This window comes from Watersipora subatra, chromosome 3 (genome assembly GCF_963576615.1).
Source record: "Watersipora subatra chromosome 3, tzWatSuba1.1, whole genome shotgun sequence".
Taxonomy (NCBI): domain Eukaryota; kingdom Metazoa; phylum Bryozoa; class Gymnolaemata; order Cheilostomatida; family Watersiporidae; genus Watersipora; species Watersipora subatra.
In genome coordinates this window covers 60,821,644-60,849,082 of record NC_088710.1, presented here as the reverse complement: position 1 = coordinate 60,849,082, position 27,439 = coordinate 60,821,644, and the positions used below count along the sequence as shown (strand labels likewise).

The window sequence follows — 27,439 nt, the reverse complement described above, 5'->3', positions numbered from 1 at the left end:
AGTATTGTATACCAATAATTGATATGCTATTACTGTAAAGGAATCAGTGATGTCCTGTATACAAGTCAGTGATATAGTGTGCATAAATAAGTGATATACTGTATACAATAAATGCTTATTGTGTACTGCTCTAATTATCTACAATTAAAATATACTAGCGATTAGTAAAAAATTGTTTGTCCGTTAAGCTCAAATTGGCTAGTTTATTACGAATTTGGTAATTTTGTTGTAAGGATTGAGTTCATACAAAAACAGTCTCCCTGATAGAGAGCTGCTTGAATTAACACACATTTAAGCGAGCATCGGGATGAATAGATCAGTTCAATTAAACGGACAACAAAAGAACAAAATCGTTTGGCAAATGTTTGAGATTTCATTTTTGTTCTAATCTCTTCTCTAAACAAAACATCCTCCAAGCTGGCTCAAGGTTACAAAAGCTACCAAAAGGCTAAATCACAAGCTGGTGTACTGACTAGCGTTTGTTACAGTCCTGCTTACTACTGTAGCAATTCAGCCTGCGTCATTCTACCTCATATGTGAACTAACTACAGGCTCGCCTGCTGAATTTCATCACATGTTTGTAAATATACTCGTATATTAGCGTCAGATGATTCATTTGCTGAACCTCGGGTGTGAATTACAAAGGTATACAGCGTTATTGGATTAAGACCTTATGCATATGAAGTAGTTTAGTGCGCTACAGTTGCTCTACGTTATGAATCATATATCACTGAAATATATTGTACCAGAAGTATATGTATAAGAAACTGTCCACAAACGATAACACTTGCATGGCGTACATTTCACTGAAGATCCTACAGAAATAGCTTAGTAAGAAAGGGCAACTCCTGTTTTCATGTCAAACACGGCCCAAATGGTTCAAAACATCAAATTCAGCGAAAATACAAAAATATCGTTTTACAAAAGGAACATTTGTTTTGTCAGTTTTTAGCAAACATTTGTTTTGTCAAAACAATGTTCGCTGTTGTTTTTGGTGAAGTGGAAATAGGAAGGCAAACATACATAAAGGTGAGAATTTCAAGATCATTCACTCAATCGTCTGCTAGCTGAAATTGTGCTTTTCGTAGGACTAATCTTTTTGACTAATATACTTTCTCAAAAAATGACATGCTTGCTACCTATTCGTCTCCTAATTTACTGGCTGCCAATGTGTTAATGGCTAACACTTGATCAATAGTGATATTTACTAAAATTCATGCACAATGTACTAGCTAGTACCATGAATGTCCCATATTTTTTCTAGCTAAAAAGCAATTGATCTTTCAGTATTCGAAAAATATGTATTAACCTTAAAACCTTGCTTGTATATTCTACACTACCAGCTTTGTTGCCTTTTGTTAACATGACTGATGAGACAAGCTACATGCATGTGTGAGTAATCGCTCAAAGCTCATGTATGTCTGCTTTGTTTACTGCAGAGGCTGGGCATGTTTTTAAGAGCATTGTTGCGCAAAAAAGTATTCATGGATTTTGACTGGAAGTCGCCAGCCAGTGGCAAGGAAACTTTGATGACGAGAGATGTGTGCAGTTGTAGAGGGTAATTTAAGGTTGGATGCTGCACCTGTTACCACTGTTACCATGAGCATTGTAGACCACTATACCATGGTAGCTAAAGCAAACACTTATCACAGAGTCTGGGAGAGAGAAATATAGAAAGAGAAGGAGAGTTGGAAAGAGAGAGTGAGAAAGAGAGGGAGAGACAGAGAGAGAGAGTTGGAGAGACAGAGAGAGAGACAGAAAAAGCGTTGGAGAGGGAGAGACAGAGAGAGAGAGAGTTGGAGAGAGAGTGTGAGAAAGAGAGGAAAAGAGAGAGAGGGAGGGACAGAGGGAAAGAGAGAGAGAGAAAGAGAAAGGAGGGCGAAGGGAGAGAGCAGACAACCTAAATCTAGCCTCACTTCAGTTATTAGCAGGTTCATCAATAGAAAAAACAAACGTAGGCATTACTGATTAGCATAACAATGGGTAGCTACACGCAATTATATATTATAATAGATGATTAGTTAGTGATGATAGAAAGGTACAATCCTGCAATATATCATTGCTCAAACAACAAATACTATTCTTACAGCTGTTGACTAACGGCATCTCATATGCAAGGTTTCGCACCGAACAGTTCAGTAGTCAGCAGGCTGTCAAGGAGATAGGATCGACTAAGATATATACGTAGTCAAATATAGTTTCACCCCTTCGCTCTATTGCAACGATAAGTAGGAATGCAAGAGGTCTAAGACTAGATTGCGCAACAGGTAGGATATTTGTCTATATTATTAGTAAACTACAGGCTGACGGTTTCTTAAGTAAAATTACAACATCTGGAATGATCGGATTTGCCAGTAGAGATAATTAATGGGCAGCGGGCAGTTTATACCCATTACTAAAGTGCTAATTGGAGTTGATGAGAAGATTTAGCTGAGAAGGGCAAACGTTGTAGGACGTTATTCATTGGTATAGAGACTCGGTTGGAAGCTGATTTCACAATGTCTAGGTAAGGGAAATGCTTAGCTAAACTTTATGATGTAAACTTTGTGGCATTATCAAATCTACTTGCTGGCTTTTTATAAGATGTAAACGTGAGTGAGAAAATACCAAAATATTTTTTTTTGCTATGAATAAAGTGAAGTAGATATGATAATAATATAAATAGCAGAGCATTACTTTAAAGATAGATTTAGAAGGCTACTGATGCAATAGTCTGTCTGTCTCAGCCATTACAACAAATTACTTTTTCTGTGAGTTTCTACCAGCATTTTTTATCAAGCCTGTTTAGAAGTTATATATAGGGTAGCTGATTGTCTTTCTGTGATAGCTTATGGTCTACGATGCACCTCAACCACATTTTAGATTTCTTATAATATCTCTGTTAAATTCCTTAGATCTAATTACTCAATGTCATGCAGGCAGTCTATTTGTCAGCTTTAAATGAATTTTTAATCTAGTAATTCAAGCAAGGATATGCAAAATATAAAAGTAAAAGACTGCTACAAAAGAGTCATTTGTAATTCTCTTGAATATAAATTAATCTTAGAATAAGTACGACAACGAATTTTCATTTTACGTGAACAAAAACGTGCACTTTTTTCAACAGCATAATTCATCTTATCTTTTTACCAATTAGACAAAGCAGACACCTGAATCCCAGCTGCGGAGAGGTGAAAGACAGAAGATCAAGAAGCCGGCATTCTTTCTCTCCGGCAGCGACAATACAGATTGAAGCTCCGACAACCTCACCATCAGCATCTCCAGTGGCGGTAAACAGCAAAGTCATGCCGGCAGCGAACTCGAAGAGTGGCGTGCTGGCTCAGCAGATCCACGACGAGTTCCTGACCTGTAAGATTTGTCTGGAAGGTTTCACCAACCCGAAGAGCCTCGACTGTCTACACACCTTCTGCGAAGATTGCATTGAGAACCATGCCAACTCGGAGAGCTCATACAAGAAGTACAGCGATTACCGAGAATTTACTTGCCCGCTCTGTCGCAAGAGAACGACGCTGCCTCTCGGAGGAGTTAAAAAGCTGCCAGACAATTTTTTAGTTTCTAGTCTGACTGAAGTAGTCGATAGACAGAAACCTTCCAAGTTTCAAGTGTGTGATTTTTGTAAGCTGGTCAACAGGAAGCACAGAGAGGCGAGTGCGAAATGTCTGGACTGCAGCAAACTTCTGTGCAAGGATTGCGTTGAGCAGCATAACGACACTAAGGTGAGAATTTAGCTTCAACCAGCAATAATTTTATTGTATGTTATTATTACTTCCTACTGGATGTTTGTAAGGTTAATAATTAAGTAGCGGTAATGTCTACTACCTGCAGGTCTGTAGCATAGCCAAAGAAATACTCATATACATAGACAAAGGGTAATGATTAAAAAATGAACTCATCATTAGTGCCTGGCATTTCTGAAGACGCTGATAATGAGAAGAAAAACTGCTCACGTGAATGCTTGTGTTTTGCTCAGTGTTTAGTAGTGCAATTAATAGTTGCTGTAGCCACCAATAGGCATATAGATATTAAAAAATACATGTACATGCTTTGCATTCTAAACAAAAGAAGAACGTATTGTGTCCCACATGGAACTAGCAACAAGTTGGGAGAAAATATTATGACGAGATGTGATATTATAACCTGACAAGTCCCATGCCCAAAACACCATTGTTGTTGCAGCGAAGAATTTTAGTCAAAAATCGTCTAGTTTTATCTAGCAGATCAATAGACTAATAGATTAATTAATATTAAGACTAATTGTTAATATATTAACAATTTATCTAGACAGGTAATATATATACTTATATATAATGTATATTATAATAAATATTATATATACTATAGTATATATTATAATATATATTGTATATACATATAATATATGTATATATTATACATGTATGTATTATATATATTACAACTTGTATATAATATACATATAATATATACACATAATATATGTATATATTATATGTATATATATATTATAACTTATATATAATATATACATGTAATATATGTATATATTATATGTATAATATGTATTAAAACTTATATATAATATATATTATAATTAAATATGTATATTATAGATTTTCGAACAACCCAAAGCCCACAGTGAGTGAATGTTTGTTCTTTATTACCAGGTAACCAAAGATCACAATATATTTGATATCGAAATTGAAAAAGATATAGATTGTAAAGAGCACCCAGAGGAAGTCATTCGATTCTACTGTGAGACCTGCGAGGACCCAGTCTGCATCATCTGCACATTCAACGATCACAAGGACCACGATGTGACACAGTTTAGCGACGCCGTCACTAAATACAAGTCCAACATACAAAATCTGATGAACGACTGCCAGAGTAATTTAGTTAAGTGTGAATCACAGATTCAGAGCCTTGAGCAGTGTGAAAAATGCATCAAACAAGCTGAGACGAAGATTCGAGACATTTCGATTGATATGATTGCTGACATCAGGAACAGGTGAATATGAGTAACTCAAGTTTTGTTGTTGCTTACTGTGGCAATAGATACAGGACCATATGAAATAGGTTCTGAAATACAACAATAATTTTGTATGCAGTGAAATGAGGTTGTCGGTATCACATGTAGTTTTAACAATGCGGTGGTGATGCAGAAATGGAGAATTTCAATTAGCCCAAGATTTGATGTAGTCTTATGTTGGGCCATTAACACACCGTAATAAAGGCTTTGAGTTTGTAGGTACTAAAAGTGATTGATGTTAGAAATTTCTTATCATGTACTAACTCTTTCAGCACCTAATTTTGAAAAAGGAGTGCCTAAAAACCTTTTTCTAATTTTGCTAAAATTAATGACAAGCGATCGCCAAATTTCTATGACATCGTGAACTTGAATATATACATGTATATCAATTATAATTTGCATTTTAGTAATGAGCTTTGAAAAAAAGAAACTCGAGTCTACTTGGTATTATTCTCTATTTAAAAGCTAGTTGTTTAAAAATTAAGTTCACGTCTGCTAAATACTTGATGGTACATTTAGGGAAAAGATCTTGATAGAAGAGATACATAACCTCTATGGCCCAGATGTGATTGAGATGATAGCTAAGAAGGAAAATACGGAGAGAGACATAGAAACACTGAAGAGCACCGTTCAGCTGACAGAATTGATCATCAAAGGTAAAGACATGGAGTTACTCCTCTTGCAAAAGGAAATACAAGAAAAACTGCAGACGTTTAGTCAATCCGGCGTGATGAAGGAACTACCAAAAACCGTGAATAAGGTCATCCATTTTGTGCCTGGCATGCTAGACATGGGATACATTCATGATGCTGACAGACCACTTCTCTCGCAGACGCGTCATCGGTTCAGCCATCAGGGTACAGAGTCAGAAGACAATTTTGATCCCTCTGATTTCTTTGAAACAGTTGCTACACAGACAGAGAGTGCATCTGTGAAAAGAGTGGAGGTAGCCACAAACACGTCCATAGTGGTTGGCTGTGATGGAGTGACACAGACTGATGAACCCCCTATGAATGGATATCGAGCGGATGCCTACAATGAGTTTGATGGAGAAACTGAAAATGAGGCAGTTTCTCGCAGAAGACGACGTCGTCGAGAAAGGGAAAAGGCAGTTGAAGCAGAGACATTGAACGAAAGGCAATCAAGGCGCGGTGATAGGTATTCTTCCTGCTATGATGTTGAATGACTAGCAGTGAAACACAGATATAGTCCCGCATCATATAGATGTAGCATTGTCTTAGTTGCCATGTTACTATTTCTTACTGCGATTACATTTATTTATACATCTGAAATGCTTGTCCCACAATGCAAAGCACTCCCTTATCAACAAAAATAGATGCAGTTAACTCGATGAGGATGTAATTAATTGATTGCAAATTCCTATGGTGGAAATGGCTATAGTGGTTTACAATGAAGTGACTACGTGGTGTGATTTGGTCGGATAGTTTCTGCTTACGTACTTAATTAGTGTGTGGATACTTTTTACTGGTGTGATTTTACCTACTAAAGATTGTCTAAAAAGATTCTCCCGAAGAATACTTTACACGGAGCTTGACGGAATAGATTATACACCTACTTGTATTGTATCTTACATCTAGCATAATTCTTTATACAACGTTTTGTTTGTATATTATCCATTTTACTTTAAAAGAGTGGTTTCATTTAGTACAACAAATAGAAGCGGTGAAACGGTGGAGTAGAAAATATGTATTTTGTTGTATTTCATAGCTAATATAAATATTCAACAAACTTGTTGCATATGAGCAAAATGTTGTTAGTATGAACAAAATGACACTACAAGCGGCAAAGCTTTCATGGTATTACAGGAAATACATATAATCATCGCATATTTACACACAGATCAATAGACGCAGTTGGCAGCAAAACTCGATATAGCAATTGCAGAAATCTTACACTCGCACACTGCTGACATAAATTCAAATGGCAACAAAAATATTAGCACAAAGATCAAAATTTAACGTGGACAGTGTAGAGTGACCCACACTATCACAAAATAAAATAACTGACAAACAGGCTACATGTAGGTAGCAACTGAATTAAGGAGGTAAATCCGGTGAGATGTTTGTAAGCGACGATAAGATGTAGTCAATGACTGAGTATGCCAACACGCATTGCTAGCACCAACATAATGAGACGCTGACTCTAACGCTGACTAACTATATCTCATATAAAGTAATGAAGCTTACGAAAGCTTTACAATGACAGGAGAAAAAAGATTGTCTCCCTCTTCTAAAAAATACACTAAGAGATGGATAAGAAAATAACAGCTGATGGTGATCTGTATTCATATTGATATAAATAGATAAAAAAATATTAAATAACTTGTTTGCGAGCGCAGACTTTACCATTCATCCTGCTCTTCACAATCTTCTGTGTCATGTCCAAACACTGTAAGAGGATAAATGAGAAAACTGTAAAAAGTGGCACGGACTAGCAGGTGCTCTTTCCAGCAGTTGCACATGTGTAGCCAACTAGCGAATATCTTTTACCGCATTAGAATGTGATGCAGACTAGCAGGTAATTGTTACAGTAATTACTCTTGTCACATAGACCACTGGAGGGTGAGCCAAATGAGCACACATCGTGAGAGAAGGCAACTCTTCTGAAACGCTCTTGGAGCACACTGAATGTTTAGTGTGCGCTAGAACTGTTGTACCACAGGGGGCGCTACACCCCTACTAGGGCACTCCGTGTGAGAAATGGAAACTGGTGTGAGCTATTGCTCTTTAGTTTTGACAATGATTGAAGGTCAGTTGTTGGTTGTAATCATGATGAGAATATGAAATAAAAAAATAATAAAATTTGATTTTAGCAGCCGATTGATAATAAAAATAGAAAAATAATGACACCTTTTACTGCAATAGAAACAAAAGCTCAACATATCAGTCACAACGTCTGAAGTTGCAAATTAAAATAACTCGGTCATTCATATAGCTCACTTAAAATGTAATAGTGGTCAGCGTAAATCAACATCATCCTAAGTAATAGTACAAGCAAGGATCTGCTAGGGGGGGGGGGGCCTGCATCTTCAAGTGTTCCTTTTAACAATAGGCTATGGCACCAACTAGTAGGTACCCTAATCAGCAGTAGACCTTAGGAATTGGAAACACATGCTTACAGAACTACTATACAAATGAGTGCACAGCCAGATGGAGAAATGCAGTTGCCCACTCTGATGAGAGAGCGTTACACTTGAGAATGGAAGAATAGCTGAGAGCAGCGCAGAGTCCTCTGTTTGCACCGAGTGTTATGAGAGTGTATTATTACAGAAGAGTCTGCTCTGCTAAGTACAGCTATACAAACACATCTGGGAGATTAAAGAAGAGCTAATCATAGGTAATATACCAGTGACCACTCAGATAAATGAGAGACGACTGATTTTGTGCTGTGATTAGCTGATATAGTGTTGAACTCCTCAAAGCACCGAGGAGCGTAGCATCTGATTAAGAAGCATCTATGAATATAGCACTTATGCTACCTGGTAGAGGCCTTTTTAAAACACTTAAAAACTTACATGGCAAAAAATGTAGTTTGTGTGCGATCTAGACCAACAATTATCCATGACTTTAATTATTAATGAACTTTGTCATTGCGTTTTCGCTTAAATCTTTACTTTTTAACCACGACCAAGTTTTGTCGATTTTAACCTTGAAACATCCTGGCAGTCTAATCGCCTCAAAAATGAAAAATAATTACAAATGTTAGAAAAATACTGATACTTTCTGATGAAAACTACTGAAATTTTGGGTAGGTTGATTCTTAAAGTTATTCGTTGACAGTAGAAATTCAGACAAGCGTCTTTAACAAACCATTTCCGAGACAGAACCCGCTCTTCTGAGAGATACCGACTAGCCAACGTACCTTCGCAAGCATCACAGTAGGCTCTATTGGTGCCTCTCTCTTCATGGTGATAGGAAGGGGCTGGGCCATCGTCATCCTGTGCCTGAATAGGGCAGTCGTCTGTATCGTGTGCATCAAATACATCGCATATATCACAAAACAGTCTCGGTGGAGGTTTTCTTGTCTCTTCTGCGAAATCAGCACTGCAACAGAATACGAGTTGTTAAGTAGAAAGACAACACCTGCTAAATAGCATAATAATCAAAATTAAAATTTTGTTTTGCATGTTTTTCGCTTAAAACAACTTAACAATATATAGAATCTGTTTAAACAAACCAAAACTCTGCATGCTAGACCACACAGATTCATTACCCATGCTAGACCACACACAATCATTACCCATGCTAGACCACACCCATTGATTACCCATGCCATAGTGTATATCACACAGGTCTACTGCAGTGAAAATCAAGCACTTTCTCATCAGGCTTAACCAGACCAACATGCAGAAACTAATAAAAACCTGTTACACCACCCTTCCCGACTTTGTGGAAGCCTTAATGCTGCTTCACACTATATCGCCGTATCTCGGTGTTGATGCCACAATACTTCAGTGATCGTCGATGATAACAATGTTCACACTATCACAAACTTATCCCATCCGTGTTTGCATCAGCAAATATTCCACGACGTAGAGTTCTCATCTTTTTAACTTTCTCGAATGAGCATTTTGCTTCAGCGTACTCGAATCAAATACCAGTCTTGAAGCGACTATCGTAAACGGAAATAAAGAGATTAGGCTATCCGCAACAGCGAATCACTATCGCCGACATGGTGCACATTGTGCAAGCTGTTGTTGATGCACGGTGAATGATTGGAAAAATTTGACAGCTGCAAACTTTCCTGACGTATCCACGTTGCTTCGTCGATGCAATCGGTTTACGATGCACCTAGTTGGCGATGAATGCGAAAAGGACATCACAGACACGCAGCGATATTGTGTGAACCAGCATTCATTCATACAAGATAACATGTGCAAGTCAGCATTTACAGTTATTACACCACTGCTGCCGAAGACTGTGTAAATAAGAGTTGAGGTTGTAGTCAGCGCACCGAACCCGCTAGATGCCTAATTATGAATCAGAGATAAATTGGCCAGTGACTGGAGAAAGGTGTCTAAAGCGGGTGAATGTGATGCTTAATTACGACTACACTAAAGAGCTAATTGAAGCCAGTCCAAGCTACAATTTTCTACGTAGCTAGAGAGTATCTTTAGAATGCGATGAATCACTGCGGTGAAGAGCAAACAGCAGGTAAACTACATATGTACTTACTGGAGGAGCAAACAAGCTATGAAATAGATAATACATTTGAGCATTCAGAGAGGCAATCCACTGTATGCAGGAGCATTACCTGAAGTCCAACTCGTAACCATTAGGTTCGACATCCCCGACTTCAGCAAGAACTTTTATCTTATGATTGAGTTCATCGATCTTTCCTTTTTGGTCGACTATAACTGAGTTCAGAAAGTCAATCTGATAGCGATCAGAGTCGCTGCCGGCATCACCAGCACCTGCGCCTATAACAGTACAACTCGGTCTATCGTCTGAATGGTGTCTAAGGTCGGCAGACCTACCTAATTGTAACATAAGTGAACTCATTTAGTCAGCTCACAAGTGAATGACTACTAGGTCAACAGGAAGAACTTCAAAGGCCAACAATATAGTTTAAAACAACTTTACTCCGATGGGCAAGACTCTTCGAATTAGTTAGATGACAAGCATCGTGTGAAAGTGCTATGAGTGAGGTTGAAATGGTGTTGCGAAGGTGACAGCTAATCACAGCCACATCTCACTTTTCTCTATTCATCAATATAATTATGGCTTTCACCAAGTTTATTGACTTTCTGCAACAGCGCGATTACGTGGAAACCCTTATTCCTTATATAAGCTACACAATTTATACATCATTATTCATCAATAAATGCATGGCTTAGAATGAGCAAGTTTGGACCAATACTGAATCTATTCTAGTAGTTCTACCTAGAACTACTAGAATTGTAGTTCTACGTGTATTCATTACATGTCTGTGTCCATCTGTTAGGCGAACAAGTTTTATAACAAGACAATAACAACTATTACATTAACGCTTATTTAGCCGCTATGACATCCTTACACTGAATGCTTTAATATTTCCTGACACAATACGGTGTGAAGGAGAGAGTAGCAGACAGCCATTTATTCTCTGGGTGGAAATGAGTGAACTGTTACTGTTATGTGTACAAGTAATGATGAAGAAATCAGCCCTATGGCAAATTGAAATCTTTACATTTCACTAATTAATGTGCATACTTACAAAAACTATATGCAGTGTCGAGTTGCTGAAATATAGAACCGCGATGAGAAGTAATTTCCTATAAGCCTGTATTGAGTACTTGGTAACACATGATTCTTACACCCTTCTGAAACCGCTATCTATGATTGCAATATGGTCATTAGATACAATGAATTCAACTGCGGTAGGACTTTACCCGCTAAGGTGCCTCCACAACAAGACTTACACATACATATATTTAGACAAGTCTGCATATTATCATGTCTGCTTTACTATACTCATGATTTTGAGTTTTGAACCGGTGTGTTTTCTACAATGCTGAATAATATGATGTTATGCCTTATCATTGGCAGAAGAGTTTTGATTTCACATCAAGTTAATGTATCACTCTGTAATATGATTTCCTCACCGTTCTCTCCTGACTGCTCTTATGCAAAAAAGTACAAATAATTTACAGCTTCACTAAAACAACCATTAGTGTACTAGCCATAGAAATCTATTCAGTTCCCACTACCAAACATGCTCTTCACGTCAGGGAGCGCTACAGCTTAAGAAACTCACCTTTAGAGAGTGATAACTCCTCTAACTTGAATGTCAAGTCTTCTGCCTCCTTCTTGAAGTCATCCCGTTCATCTTCCAACTTGGTGAGTTGAGTTTTCAAGTCACGAATGAGAGAAGTGTCACCGGAGGATGCACTGACCTATGGGCAAGATTGCTGGAAGACATGAGTAAATAGCTTAACACAGAGTCAGGTGAAGGACAAGTGAGCTATTCCAACATACTCTGGTATACTCACATGAAAACAATTAATGATTAGTAATAGAATTACAAAGAAACTGTAAGTTCTCAAAAGATCACAATGACAATTAGCTTGCAAGTTCTCCTGTAGGAAAAACTGTTGAGAAATCTACAGTACATACAATCTGCAGTTCAAAGTCTACGTTACGAAGTGACAAGAGAAACGTTTTCAGCCAAAGACAATACAGCGGAGCGCATACTTGCGACTTGAGGTGTTTTATCTCATGTTCATATTTCTCTATGAGGGATGTTTGGATCTCCAGCTGTTGCTGCTTGCTTTCGAGCTCTACTGTTAGAGTTGCCTTCTCTAAGTCAGCTCTGAGTAGCAATACAAGGCTCAAAATTAGAGGCTACACAATTAATATCGCCTAAATTAGAATTACATTGGGATGTGAAAGACAGTTTAGAAAGTAGTTGTCATCCATAGAAAAGTCTGTAAGGCGATTGATATCTATCTATAGGATAGTCTATAAGGCGGTTAGTATCTATAGAACAGTCTATAAGGCGGTTGTCATCTATAGAAGAGTCTATAAAGGGGTTGGCATCTATAGAATGATCTAAATAACATTGCTATCTATAGAATGGTCTAGAAATCGACTGGTATTTGAACACTAGTCTAGAAAGAGGAGCAACACTTGCAAGCATTGTGTTAAGCTGAAGCAGGCTACCAACAGCTAAAACAGCCATTGCTTACACACATGAAGCTGTAGCATGCTTGCTTATTCACTAGCGGCAACAGAGTTACAAGCTGTACGGTATGCTTATTAATGCCTAACAAGCACAACACATCACATAAAAGATAGTGTCATGCATAACAATCCCAAATAATCTTGGTAAACTAGTAATCCACTTTCATTTTCTGAAGAAAAGAAATTGAACACATCTGTAGCCTTACTATATATAATTAACAACCTTTGCCCGAGGACATCAACCAGCAATTACGTCACATTCCTAGTTCTCATGGCAATGTAGTTCAATCAACTCTAGATGTGCACTAACTATTCATTCATACACACACTGAATGTGAGAAATAATTTTTTAATAAATAAACTTGGAACACTATCTAGTAACTATAGAAATACATGATAAAACATGACAAGAGACTGCCGCTAAGCAAGCAAGATGCAATGTAAAGAGACAAGTTGATGAGGAATGCTTGACAACATCACCAGCTGATCTTGGTGCATGCTAGTTTGGCTATAAACTTGCCACTTTTTAGCATCTCCAACCACTCACACACAATACTACAACACAGACTATCTATTAGTCACTAGTACCACATCAGCATTACCTTTTGCCAGATCTAAAGGGTGAAGTATGAAAGGGGTTACTGCAAAGCGACTCGAGCATGCACTGAAAGACTAATGTTCGATAAAGCTGAACAAATGTACATTAAGGCGTCTTTAGCAAGAATAAACTTTAATTTACCAAAATACATAATATTGTGACAAAATGTTGGCTAGCCAAAGGCTAACTATGGCCAACGTTATGTGTTTGCTAATGTGTTCGTAAGTCGAAGCAGATGCAAGCTGAAATATGGAGTTACGAACTCCCGGAGTAGGGTGAAACAAATCCAAATTTAAGAGTAGAGCTACGGCACAGCGGCGCAACTACATTTTAGTAAGAAATGAATAGGTTTTATGACAAGATTGAGCTCATCAAATGAGTTATACCAACGAATGCTGCTTTCGACATCCAGCTGCATGTAAACAATCTTAAGAAGACTCGGTTCTGCATCAACATCCATACATGAACAAGTAAAATGAAACCATTCAAGGTAAGTAAATCATACTTTTTGGCAGATTTTCCAATTTCACTCTCCATAACTGACACCTTCTTAGTGAGCATCTCACACTTGATCTTCGCTGACTTAGCTTGCTCCTCTGCATCTAGTGATGCTTCTTCCAGAGAGAACACTACAAAAGTGATCAAGATCTATACTTGTAACCATGAACAAGGCTTCTGCAACTTGTCTTACTCTTCTCAACAGTCTTTAGAATCAATACAGATTTGAGCTGAGACAAACTAATATTTAGTATACCTTTAGTCTGAAGCTGCTCTTTGGCTTCCTCTGCGCTCTGAACAGACAACTTCAACTGGTTAATCTCTTGCATGCTCTCTGTCACGCTTTTCTCAGAATGGCTTAACTCTGTTTTTGCAGCAACTAATTGGTCAGCGAGAGCTGTCTGCTCCTTTACATGATCATCTATGAGAGCTTGGAGTGACTCATTCTCTGACTTCACTGCCATTCTATGTGATAAAAAAATGTAGGTAATACCTGTTTGTGACAGTGTAAACATAATATACCTGTCGACATAATAAGATATATTATGACATTAGAGCGTGGAGTAAGCTTTGCTCATTCTTGCTCTCCACGCTGTATCAGATTGTCTGTCTCATGGTGTATCGTACACAAGGAACTACAGAAGACAGCAAGCCTCAACAGATGCTACGGAAGAAAAATAGTACAGCTAAAAAAGTAACGTACTTATATACATACTGGCTTAAGAGGGATCTATTACAGTTCAGATGTAGAGAAACCAACCCACAGAAGTTCAAATCAAATTAAATATCCAGCCTAATATATGTTAATCAATGGCATTGGCAGAAATAAAACAGACGCTGTTCCTTTACTACCCACACACTGCCCCTTCACAGCTCATCCAATGCCCCCTCTCCACCCGCATAACATGTTATTACATTCTAAATACTGCCCCTTCAATGCTCGCACAATGACCCTTCACTGCCCACCCAATGACCCTTCACTGCCCACACAATGCCCTCTTCACTGCCCCCACAATGCCCTCTTCACTGCCCACACAATGCCCTCTTCACTGTCCACACAAGACCCTTCACTGCCCACAAAATGCCCTTTTCACTGCCCACACAATGCCCTTTTCACTGCCCACACACTGTCCCTTCGCTATCAACATGGCATCCTTCAATGACCAAATGTCCAACAACAAAATGTCAGTATTTGACTTACAGCTGCTCCTCGAGCTTGAATGCACTCTCATCAGCAGAAGACTTGGCCTGCTCCAAACGAGACTCTAACTCAACTCGGGTGGTCTCAGAAAGATCCTCTAGTGCCTTAACCTATGAGACAAAGCATTGTTTGATAGTACTTGAACAATATACATGTAGTCAACAATCTGTCACAGTCACTTGTCTGAGCATGGCTGAGATGCAACGTAAGCTAGTATCAAAAAGTCAGCTATGCACTGCAAAAGGAAATACAATCGAATAAAATAAATATTCTCAAAGGTGAGGTAAACCAACAGGAATGTTATAAATAATATTTGCATGGTTGGTGTTGCTTATAGTAACAGGAATGAGTATGAAGGATTACCATTGCCAGGTAACAGTAAGAATGAGGTTAGATTAAAATTAGCTTAAATGTAATGCTGAGTGGAAACACTTACCTGCTTTTCAAGGTCTTCCATCTGTGCATCCTTCTCTTGACTAGTTTTTTCAAAATCCTGAAAAAATTAGCTAACAGATATACTAGTAGTTAGAATGGAGCTACAAATATACTTAACTACTGTAAACCTCTATTTGAATGCCACAGTGCTCTATTTTTCAACCCTTCCCGCATAGTGGCGTTTAATTAGAGGTGGCGTTCAAATAGAGTGTGGCGCTGTATTTTTCGACTAGCTAGTCAGAATTTTGGGAAGATAAATCCACTGCTCCCCTTTCACGGGAGAAGTGATGCTTGTCGCCTATATATTCTACACTCTTTTTCTGGCAGATCGACATTAATACCGTCGGCCTCAGCATTTTTGCTAAACTATTTTTCATATACGACGAAGTACCAGACCCAGTTAAACATGGAACTAATTTGATTATAAATTATCAGTGTGGTACACTGATAATATTAATCAAATAAATCGACACCATCAAATATTATTAAATATTTTGATGGTGTCGCTTTCAAAGTGCTAAGAAACTGTAAAGTGTTGGAGTTAGAAAACGGACATTAAATTTTTAAAGACGTTTTTAACATTTTAAAGATAGAATACGCCAAATCAAAGGCTCCTATTACGTCGTACTTATAGAGTATTCTCATAGTTCATCAAAACGCTTGTAAGTCTTCATGTAAGATTGTGAACAAAATTCTGGACGAATCTGAAAACCATGTATACAATTCAGACATTATTGACTTTGCTTCCGAGTGCAGTTCTGAAGATTGTGATGATCGATTTTCTCAGGTACAGCATCACTAAAATCAGGGCAGCCACTACAGCAACAAGGAAAAAATTAATTGTTGTTAATGTAACGGAGTCATTCTTAGTACTAGTTTGTGGACAATTTTTTACTGATCATTTTCTATTATGGGTTCGTAAAGATCAAAGAATGTCAACGTGGCGGGCGAATAAAAGTGTCGTTCAATTAAAGGGGGGCGTTGTATTGTTCAACTCTTCTTTTATAATAGGATTCTAATGAAAGTGGTGTTCAAATGGAGGTTTTACGATACATATAGGCTCATCAATCATCTAAAACAGCTGCCCACTTCCTCCGCACACATGAGATCCACGCTAGAGCTGAGGCTAGCTGCTCACCGAGCTGCTCTGTGCCAGCAATGCCTTTTGTTTTTCCATCTCCTGTTGATGTACTTCTATGACAGACTTGAGTTTTTCCACCTCCTGTTCATGCTGTGTGATGCTGCCCTTCTCTGAGGTCAGCTGTTTGCCGAGACTCTCTTTCTCTAAACTCAGCCGATCTACCTCTTCTTTGATATTCCGAAGGTTCTCCTAAGGTCAGATAAATATGAGTGAAGGAAATAAGATATCAAATGGGCAAAGCTAAGAGTTAAATTCATAGGACTAATTAAATAATGGAACTAAATGAACAAGGTAGTAAAAATTAAACAACATAAAACAATGAAGTTATTTATTATTATTCAACCATGAGCAGTTTTCAGCAGCTTTATAGGAAAAAGGCAATATAAATTACTGTAATAACCTAAAGAAAACCAGATGGTTGATGAGTGTAAGTTTCTCCTGCCTACCTCTGCTTTTGCAGTTTCTTCTCGCTGTACTTTCACAGCCAGCTCTAGCTTGCCCACAGCCTCTGTGGTGGCAGCCAATAAACTGTCCTTTTCCGAAAGTTGCAATTGAAAAGTGGCCCGAAGCTCTTGAGCTGCTTTCTTTTCTTCCAAAATTTGTTCACTTAATTCCTTGACTCGAGCTTCATTGTTGCTTTCGGCAGCCGTCTTGGCAGCGTCCTACAACAGGAGAGTTTTGCTACATACACAATGATATTATTTTAATGAAAGCTTGAGCTTGCTTGATTTAGGCTACATGTACCGGCTGACATGAAAATCAGTACAAACTAAACAGTATATCAAATGACCAACAAGCCAACAATATAATTGCAACCATAGATAATATTACTGATGTGAAATGGCTTCAACTAGAACAAATGAGATGCTTCAACAAGTATGGATGTCTACTAGCAGACAGCAGAAATGCGAAATGTACTTACCAAACTTGATATTTCTGCTTTCAAGTCATCAGTTCTCTTCTCCATGAGAGCATTTAAGGAAGACAACTCCAACTTATGCTCTTCCTTTGCTCTATCCAGTAATTCTTGAATCTTTTCAGAATTATTAGTGGCTTCAAATAAGGATTCCTGAAGGCTTTCCAATTTTCTACAACACAATTTCAAATTGAAGTAATACGAGACCATGAAATCTTACTGACAGCCATCGATGACAATAAAATGGAGCTGAGTAGTGAATACAAAATCAATAGTAATCTATTAAACATCTAACACTTAATTCTATTGTCCTAGCCTACTAATACTACTAATATTAATAATATTGTAATATAGCAATGCTAGCAGCCATTGGCACCAGAGAATAATCTGGTGAACACGCGCACATCCACAGACATACCTTTCCTTGTCCTTTAATTCATCATGGAGGGCAGCTTGTTGTTGGTGAGTCTGACTAGAGCTTTTCAGCATGTTGTCAACCTGGTTTTCCTACAACAATAATAGTTATACTTTCCTATAAAGGTGGTAAACCTTCCATATAATGGTGATGTCATAGGAAGCAGAACTGTGCGTTGGTGACACGGAAAGAAGAACTGTGAGTTGGTGACACAGAAAGAAGAACTGTGAGTTGGTGACACAGAGAGAAGAACTGTGAGTTGGTGACACAGAAAGAAAAGCTGTGGGTTGGTGTCACTGAAAGAGGAACTGTGAGTTGGTGACACAGAAAGAGGAACTGTGAGTTGGTGACACAGAAAGAAGAAGTGTGAGTTGGTGACACAGAGAGAGGAACTGTGAGTTGATGTCACAGAAAGAGGAACTGTGAGTTGGTGACACAGAAAGAGGAACTGTGAGTTGGTGACACAGAAAGAGGAGCAGTAGCCATGCAGCTAGTACTGACTGACAATTGATAAAGTTTTCAGGCCAGAGTAAAATACAATGGAGGGATCTAGCATGTAAGCCAATTAACTGTGATGCTTCGAACTGTTTCTAGATAAAACAAGAGCAAAGTGCTTTCCAGAATACAGAGTTGGATTTAACACATCTGCTCACCAACTTGGCCTTTTCTTCACTTAAATTTTCTTTTAGGGTTTCAGCAGATTCAAGTGCTCGCAGTGCATCTGCAAGTAGACACATACTCAGTTGAACGGATAGTCATGAGTCCAACATCAGATAGACTAAATAACCTTACCATAGAATACAAAAAAACAGTCCAGAGGCAAGGAACCTGGCAGATATTTGCCCCGAAACAAGCATGTGAGGCGAATTGTATTCACAAATCTAACCTAGCTGCTATACAGGGTTATAATGCACTAAGGGAGCGAGCATTACAAAAAGGTGCAGGAAACCTGCACGCCAAGAAATTGTTTCTACTTCAATGCAAACCTGTCGACAAGCAAAGGAAATCATGAGCCATGGTTGAAACATTAAGAAAACTTATAAATACCATCTTATTTCCTTGTAGGAGCTTTTGAAGCTCAGAATTTCTCATCCACGTTTATATATGTATTCTATTCATGGAGTTGGGCTTCAATGGAATAAACAAGATGTTCATTTGTTCAGTTTGGGTTAACCTAGTGTCTACAGCAGCTGAAGAACGGCAATGCAAGCCTTCAATTACAGTAGAGTCTCTACTTATGAACATAATTCATTCCAGAAGCCGTTTCATAAAAAGAAAAATTTCGATGTAAAAACCAATTTTATCATATAATTGCCCTAATTGGGTCTAAGTTTCCTCAAAACTCAGATGCAACATTTGTGCAAATGATAAATACATGTAATGGTTAAAACCTGTAACAAATACATGTTAGAATTATATTATTACATATTAAATAAAAAAAGAAGACATCGACAAAAGGAAAAACAGAGCAACGAATAAAAGCTAAGAGCGATATGTTTGTTTGTATTGACAGTCAAAACGCGGCAAAGAAAATATCACAGGAAGTTGGAGGATGGCGGTCGAAAGAGGTGGGTGCTATATTGCTGTCTTGGTTTTGCTTTGCTCAGAATAAATGTTTTTAAAAACCAATGTAAAAAGATTTATTTATATGGGCACGAACTGAAAAACTGCCATTATACAGAAACACAGAAGTTGAGTTGCTAGAAACGAAAGTTAACCTACGCTGCATGCGATATAATAACTCCAAATTATATGAAAAACACAAATAAAAACTGGTCATTTACTGACATTCGTTAGCAAAAAAACTGATATAGGTGCATTGTAAATCATAAACTCACGAGGAAAATTCAGCACATGAACTAAACACACAAATCATGTCAACGTAAGAAAGGCCTTTCGGTCTTTCATATCTAGAAATACCCTTCATAAGTCGAAGCAAAATTTTTACCAAAAACATTTTGTAAGTTTAAAATTTCATATGACGAGGTTTTTGTATAAAAAGGGTGCACTGCCTCACCAAAATAACCACTAACAATGAAAAGACAATCACCCGCTTTCGCCAGCCTTATATCCTTCAGTTCCTTGTCCAGAGCTGACTTCTCACTTTGAGATGCCTCCAAGTCTCCTCTAAGTGAAGAATTTTCATTGGTTAGTTTGTCAGCAGCCTGCTCGCGACTCTTCAGCTGAGTCTCCTGCCAAAAGAAAGTCTTAAAAGGTGACAGCATGAAAGGGAGTTGAATGACTTGAAAGAGGTTAGTTGAGCAGTTTCCTTGTAAGCAAGAAGCACCCTAATCTACTTGAATAACTGTGAAGGAGAGCAGTGTAATCAAGTGACTGGAGCAATGTGTATGCTAATCTATAACTATATAAATCTATGTGTTTGTTGGTCTGTTGTATATCCAGTTATGGCGATAAAATATACACGAAAAAATCCGCTTCCCACTGAACCGCTTACCACTACACAACAATCTTGCTGTACCATGGAATAATTGCTTGGTTACTACCAGCATGCTTCAAGATCATGATTGCTAAAGAGAAATCATGATACGTAATAATTATAAATACAACTATTCCCAGTTGTGGCAAGCTGGCTGCGTGGCTTACTTGTGGTGAACTTGGCTTCACATCCGTGCATCCGCCAAATATACAGGTTAGATTCCTATGAGGTGCAATCTTTGTTCTTAATACCCAGAAGGACAGACATGGCTCTTATTATAGTAAAGATTTAAACCAGCTTAAGTTACTAGCTTACGTTACTCAAACTCATTGGGTAAAGAAACTTAGCTAATGACAACTACATTACCTGTCACTGTTGATAAGCTGTTTTAGATCTTGTACGAAAATGTAGCATAAGAAGTAGGAAACGTTTTTCAAGAATCTGTTTTAGCCATGCCCTGAGCTTTTAAATATTTGAATTATGCATTGGTGGGACAGACGCACGCACACACAGAGAAATAAATAAACACCTTCATTTGAGAATTAGAATGATAAATGTTGTATATGTTGATTAAAACTAAATTTTCTGTGCAAACAATTTTGTTATTACCCGTGCAACTTCGGGCATTCAGTAGTACATGTATATATTGAAGCATCATGTCTGCACACTGAATGACAACTTCACTCTAGTCTTGACAGCCAAAGAAAGCAGTTCGGTGTAACGGTTGAACAACCTACCAGCTGAGTCTGTGTTTGTCTACTGGTCTCCAGTTCTCCTGTGAGTCGCTGTACAGTTTCCTCTTGTTGACTAGATTTTTCTGTTAAATTCTGTAAGGAATTGTCTTTCTCCGATAATAATCTCTCTAACTCAGCAATCTAGAATGTTAACGACACTTAATAGTGTATTAAAAACCTACAAAGGAAGCTTGGAAGCAAATAGAAGTCAACATAGATTCTGGCAAAAATGATGGCACAGAAGGCTGTGGGCGGGCTCATCACACTGTTAAAACAGATGGATCGCATACTACACTTATAACGTGTTAATGTTATAAGTGTAATAAGTTATATAACATGTTAACAATTTGACTTTATCATGATGTTAGGATTGCACATGTCTTCAGGAGTTTGCATACTATACATATTAAATTCTTTAGGGTGAAAAGTTCTTTCATACAACCTTCCGAGTCATCCAGTTTCGTGTTTCAACAGGACTGTCACACCATTTTCTACTGCTTTCACAAACTGGTAAAACCCAACTTAATGAAGCAGAAACTTAAGCTAAAAACACAACCTGGCATGAAGGACACAGAGGAATCAAGCAGATGCAGGCATAACACTTACAGTTGTACTGAGAGACTCCTGTTTGAGTGTCAAGTCGGAGAGTTGTGTGTCCAATCGCTGTGAGTTCTTCAGGCCAATCTCCTGGTCAGCCTTTACTTGTGCACACTTTTCATTGGCTGAGCTCAAAGCTAGCCTCAATTCCTCCACTTGCTCTTTAGAATTCTTCTCTAGATCAGACTTCTGAGAGGTCTATCAATAGTTACACAGGCTATGCACTTACAGTGACTCGGTGTCGGCACCAAGGGCAATATGCAGCATCCATAACACAGCATGAGTTGAACAACAAATTCAAATGTAATAACTTTTTTCATGTAAAGAATGTTGCTTGCAAAATTAAAATCATATTCTTAAAAAATTTAGCTTCTACACTTGGAAAGATTACATATATTTTAAATGTTTACAAAGAAAAACACCGAAAATAACATATAAATGCATGAGCTATTATCACTATTGGAACTACCGCAATATACAATCTAAGCTATATAATTTAGATGCAAGACCCAATGATTTGCCAACCATAACCTTTTTGGCTAGAAGTTGGTTGGCCAGCAACTCTCAGAGTGACTGTATAAGAAAAAGATCTTTCACCTCCTTAAATCTATAATAGCATTTAATTTTATAGTTTTATACAAAACTTTGATAGTTTTAAAAAAGAACTCACAATATTATCTAAATCAGATTGTAGAGCAGCAATAACTTTTTGGTGTTGAGCATTTAGAGAAGATAACTCCGATTTGTGACTTTCTTTAGATCTCTCCAACAATTCTTCTAATTTCTTAGTTTGATTGCTTGCATCTGAGAGAGATTCTTGTAGCGACTCCACCTTCCTGTCATTAAACAACACAACCACATGAGCCATGAAACAAATAAATTTAGTATGAGCTGATTGATGATTATCACAGTGTATTACTATAACATCGCTAGCACGGTGTATTACCATCACATTACTATCACAGTGTATTGCTATAACATTGCTAGCACGGTGTATTACCATCACATTACTATCACAGTGTATTGCTAAAACATTTCTATCACAGTATATTACTATAACATTACTATCACAGTGTATTATTATAACATTGCTATCACAGTGTGTTACTATAACATTACTATCAGTGTATTATTATAACATCTTGTAATCAAGTTAGCGCTAATAAAAAGAAAGAAACCAGCTCACCTGTTCTTCTCCTGGAGGTCTTCATTGAAGAGTGTCAACTGCTGAGAACTGTCTCCAGAATTCCTCATCAGGTCTTCAACTTGTTTTTCCTAAAAGTAGACAAGTTTCCGCTCAGCTTCGCATTTAACTGATAATATTGATGATGATGTCCTACAAAATTCTCTCATGTAACATACCAGTTTATGTTTGTCTGAAGTGATAGCTGCCTTGGTCTTAGCTGCAGTCTCCACAGCACGCTCTAAATCTGCAGCACAAAAAATAACAAGCTATGTATTGGAAAATTTGCAACTAAATTAAACCAGGGCTATTTTCAAAATCAAAACCTTGAACATCGTTACACTAAATGAAAATATCCATATTATTATAACTCATATTATGAAATAAATAACAGAAAAACTGAAAAATTCTTCCCATACCTGAAATCTGCAATCGCAAGTCATCACGTTCTGTAAAAGCAGCAGACTTCTCTTGTTGGGCTGCCTCCAATTCACTTCTGGATTCGGAAAGCTTCTGTTTGAGTCTGTCACATTCTGACTTGTTATCCACCTGCCGAGCTTGCTATAACCAGCATGACAGGTATGCAATCCTCAATTTCTCGTGTTTTTAGACACAACTGAAATTTGTTAATGAGACGCAAGAGAGAAATAACTATTGATCCATATATAAAACAGTGCGAGACTCATCAGAAACTGGCAAACTCGGTTAGTTTAGTAAACCAGCTCAAATATCGGTGAAACATGAAACTGGGAGAGACTAATGAAGACTCCGTCCTTCTCATAAGTACTTACCAGCTGAGAGACCTCTTTGCCACGCGATTCCTTCTCTTCTCTCAACTTGAAAACCTCTTGTTCTAACTCCACGCACTGAATGCCCGCTGATTCCACCCGAGCAGCCTGCTCCTTATACACCGTCTCTAACTCCTCGACTCTAGAGCTCAGTGTAGCGACAGTCTTCTCAGCTTCCTTCTTAGCGGACTCCAGCTGTTTACTTTGCACCAAATTTTCGTCCAGTTGCTGCCGTTGCCGAGTGAGCTCTGACATCAGACTGTTAATCTCCTTATCTTTGGCAACAGCGGACTCTACATTGCCTTCTTGAGCGGAAGACAACTTCTTTTCCTGCAGCAAGAAATTAAATCCCAAATCGTAGGGCTAGACTAGACTTGACTTCCTGAGCTACACCTGTGTTCTGGCTAGCCTCTGAGAGACAGATCTCGCCTCTCCTGACTAAACTCACACTAATGGATCTCATATGCCCTGAGAGTAGCTAAATAGCTGGTCAACTAGCATTTAATGCCAGACTAACCTAGATAAGACAATCAAACGGAGCAACACGTTATCCAAGTTTAATTTGAGTTGAGCCTGAAAAAAGCAAAATTTGTTTTAGTTGGAAAGACAAGATGCTATACCATTTAAAAGTCAATCTGAGTCAGCCTGCATTTATCAGCAGTCATTGATGAGCCCGGTGAAGCGAGTGAATCAATATTACAAATGGAATATGATTATTCCGTTATTCTGAGGCTTGAATTCTCAGTGGATGAGCATCCAACGCTATTAATTCTTTCTCAGATTGGCAAAAAGATCAACCACTGACGTGACCGATTACATTTGGACAGGAAACTTACCAGCTCAAGAATGTCGGATTCTAGAGCAGAAGTTGTCTTCTCACTTTTGCTAGTTAGAATGGCCAACTCCAATTTGTGCTCCTCAGCAGCTAAAGTCATCAGCTCCTGCAGTTTTTCTCCATTATTATTCGATTCAGCGAGGGCTTCCTGGAGGGCCCCAAGCTTTCTATAAACAAGCGGTGCAGCAGGCTAAATTAGGCAGGCCGGGCCATGCATAAAATGCAGTAGACTAGGACAAAGACTGCGATCGGCAAACATGCACAAGCACCGCTACAATAAAGCAAACACTTCCTACTCTTGGTTTAAAGAAGGTGAATAAGTAGAGGTTGTTTGTATTGCAGTACGTCAACTTTATTTGTATATATTAACAAAAACAAGTTATCTACCATTAATTAGGTTAGGTAATTTGGTAGACAACAGCATCCAAACATGTAAACTACATCCCATACATGATGGACTAAGAGATTCATCGCATCGCCTCTGCTATATGTAAACAAGCAATAGATATAAATGGTGCTGTTACCATATTAAGCATTAAGAAATCACTCAATTCATTTAACGATGAAATATAATGCACACTTATTCCTTCCTCGATGTGATTAACTAGTTGGAGCAAGAGCAAAAAAAGGAACAGAAAACTAGATGCGTCTGGAGGTGAGTCTCATGACTACTAAAGAGCAAAGGCATGCACACAATGAAAGGGGAGCTAAGGCAGCGGCTATTCTAGAAGTATTGCTCGGCGGTTGGCCATTTGTCCACCTGAAATGGAATTCAGTAATCACAAAAAATATATGGGAGTCGGAATAGAACTGATTCTGCTTTGAACTTGAAGATACGAACAGCATCTCAACAAGTGTTGTGTAGCATTTATCTTTACATCTCAATCGTGTCCTCTTGTTAGATCAGGTTTGATAGTAGAGCGAGGACTATTTAGCTACAGGGTTAGCAGTTAAAGCTGAAGCAATAGTGGTTGTGTTAGAGGGATGTTTACTAACAAGCAACTGATGGATTAACTGATTATCTAGTATAACCAGTGAAGGAAATAGGCAGTCAAAAGTTATATCAAAGTCTACGAATGTGACTGTACATACACCACTTATCTAGAGAGACGTATAATAACTCAATACAGTCATACCTCGATATACGAGTGCACCAATATGCGAGAAAATTATAGATACGAGCAAGATTTTGACCAGGTTTTTACCTTGAAATACGAGAAAACTTTGAGATACGAGCCAGCTCTCGATGGCCACTAAATGGCCAAGTATGTAAAAGGCCACTTTTGTGAACAGCATTGCTCAGTCTTTCTGGCCGAATCAATTCGGAAAAAATTTTTAAAAAGGCCGGCTAAAAGTTATGGTGAAAGAGAAACAAAAAGTGCCAAACCGGAAAAAGACAATAAATACAAAATTAAAATGAAGTCAAAATTTTAAGTTTAGTAAAAGATTAAAACTTGACTGCACGCGTTTATTTAGTAGGCTGAATTCGTTTAAGTTAAATTCAAAGGTTATGTTACGTAGCGTCACTAAAGTCTAGGGCACCGAATCTGTTCCTGTCAAATCTCTCTTGCAACACCGTTAACCACTACGTCTGTCTCGAAGATAAGAACCCCATACAGTACTGTACATAGTAATGTTACATTTTATCGCAGATCACAACCAATAAATAGGCATTTATCACTTTTGTGAGCGTATTACACCAATTAAACACGCACTTTTCCATTGTAATATCCTGATTTTAGGTGGTTTTTCATAGTATAGAAACGGATTAATTTGTATTTAGTTATTTTATATAAGAAATATTGCTTTGAGATACGAGAACACTGACATACGACTCAGAACGCATTAAGCTCGTATGTCAAGGTATGACTGTATAAAACGAGTCTTAGTTCAAACGCTATATTACTGGGTTTCAATAAATCATCATCACTAATATGAGAGTTACGCCCATCATAATGATGAGAAGATCAAGGTCAGACTAGCCAATCAATGAGTTATAGTGTTGCTATTAGTTACTACTATGCCTGCTAAAACTCTTAATAGCTTCATTTTTGATTGTTTGTGTTTGATTTTTTTCACTTTATTGTTACTTCTATCCATTGATCAAACAGCTCTCATATTTTTGAAGAAGGACGTAGTGCTAAAAAGCAATGTTGCTTATTATCAGTGCATATCGAGGATTTCAACCCCAATGACATTGTTCAAATATGATCAGAGTCGATTATGTGTGATTATATTACTGTATAGTAAGGAAAAGGGGCAATATATTTGTCAAGTATTCGATTATAATAAGAGTTACTGCTGTCAGCCTTGGCCTACACAAAGATGCAGCTTTCAATATAAATGGGTACAGTAAACGCTCCTACAACGTACACAATCCGTTCTGAGAACGTTTACGTTGTAGGAAATTTATGTTACATGAACAGAAAAATACATGTAGATTGCCTAATCCAATCCAAGATTTTTCCAAACTCACCACCCTATATAGTCCTTCAAGAAGAAAAAAGAATAGACTTAACTTTTTTAATTTATTGGCTGTACCATAACTGTAGTATTATTGATTTGCTTTGATAACTATTCTTTTTTTTTCTCATCACTTTCACTCAGTTCATGGTTCATGGATTGTAGTAATTTTACTGAGTTAAGGAGACCAAACACCTTTTAGGTCAATTTACCACGAGTTTTTTTTAATTCTAAATAGCAATGTCTACTTTGCAAAAGGAAAATAATGATGTTTTATATGTCTAACATAAACGTAAGACAAAAATAAAACTTTACTATAATAAGAGCAGTGTCTGTCTGTCCGTCCGCCTATTTGTCAAAAAGGTTCAAGGTCCTGTTAAAAGATAGCTTTTGACTACAGTCTAACTTGTGACATTCAGACCGCACAACCGACACTCTAACACCAACACTAAATGATTGCACAGCTACTTATTATTTGTACCGAAACACCTGACAAGTTTTCACGGCAAAT

The 27,439-nt window shown here is 37.8% G+C and overlaps 2 protein-coding genes across 3 annotated transcripts in view; one reads left to right on the top strand and one right to left on the bottom strand.

Moving 5' to 3' along the window:
• Positions 1-1,982: 1,982 nt before the first annotated feature.
• On the top strand, positions 1,983-6,698 carry LOC137389807 (E3 ubiquitin-protein ligase TRIM56-like). Of its 2 annotated transcripts, none has more exons than XM_068075918.1 (4): positions 1,983-2,267; positions 3,137-3,716; positions 4,644-4,984; positions 5,525-6,698. In XM_068075918.1, the coding sequence occupies exons 2-4, from the start codon at positions 3,285-3,287 to the stop codon at positions 6,189-6,191; spliced, it is 1,440 nt and encodes a 479-aa protein (XP_067932019.1). In that variant the 5' UTR covers positions 1,983-2,267; positions 3,137-3,284; the 3' UTR covers positions 6,192-6,698. The 2 variants fall into 2 exon arrangements, with proteins under 2 accessions (XP_067932019.1, XP_067932018.1); XM_068075917.1 differs by lacking the exon at positions 1,983-2,267 and adding an exon at positions 2,441-2,506.
• Positions 6,699-6,702: 4 nt separating this feature from the next.
• Positions 6,703-27,439, bottom strand: part of LOC137389806 (CAP-Gly domain-containing linker protein 1-like) — a 30,597-nt gene continuing 9,860 nt past the window's right edge. Inside the window, exons 15-37 of the mRNA XM_068075916.1 lie at positions 24,467-24,632; positions 23,634-23,960; positions 23,262-23,403; positions 23,022-23,089; positions 22,846-22,934; positions 22,330-22,495; positions 21,669-21,857; positions 21,066-21,203; positions 19,942-20,083; positions 18,545-18,612; positions 17,895-17,983; positions 17,483-17,648; positions 17,007-17,222; positions 16,558-16,749; positions 15,421-15,477; positions 14,985-15,094; positions 14,040-14,248; positions 13,791-13,914; positions 12,199-12,316; positions 11,762-11,900; positions 10,280-10,445; positions 8,888-9,069; positions 6,703-7,414 (exon numbers count right to left, since the gene is read on the bottom strand). Coding sequence (XP_067932017.1) covers positions 7,368-7,414; positions 8,888-9,069; positions 10,280-10,445; positions 11,762-11,900; positions 12,199-12,316; positions 13,791-13,914; positions 14,040-14,248; positions 14,985-15,094; positions 15,421-15,477; positions 16,558-16,749; positions 17,007-17,222; positions 17,483-17,648; positions 17,895-17,983; positions 18,545-18,612; positions 19,942-20,083; positions 21,066-21,203; positions 21,669-21,857; positions 22,330-22,495; positions 22,846-22,934; positions 23,022-23,089; positions 23,262-23,403; positions 23,634-23,960; positions 24,467-24,632 — 3,310 coding nt within the window. The 3' untranslated portion in view covers positions 6,703-7,367. The remainder of the gene's footprint in view (positions 7,415-8,887; positions 9,070-10,279; positions 10,446-11,761; positions 11,901-12,198; positions 12,317-13,790; positions 13,915-14,039; positions 14,249-14,984; positions 15,095-15,420; positions 15,478-16,557; positions 16,750-17,006; positions 17,223-17,482; positions 17,649-17,894; positions 17,984-18,544; positions 18,613-19,941; positions 20,084-21,065; positions 21,204-21,668; positions 21,858-22,329; positions 22,496-22,845; positions 22,935-23,021; positions 23,090-23,261; positions 23,404-23,633; positions 23,961-24,466; positions 24,633-27,439) is intronic.

What these genes read in the sequence shown, in the direction of transcription:
- LOC137389807 (XM_068075917.1), top strand. An exon ending in AGCAGCATAACGACACTAAG is followed by an intron (nt 3,717 to 4,643) that starts GTGAGAATTTAG and finishes CTTTATTACCAG; the next exon opens with GTAACCAAAGATCACAATAT. An exon ending in ATTGCTGACATCAGGAACAG is followed by an intron (nt 4,985 to 5,524) that starts GTGAATATGAGT and finishes TGGTACATTTAG; the next exon opens with GGAAAAGATCTTGATAGAAG.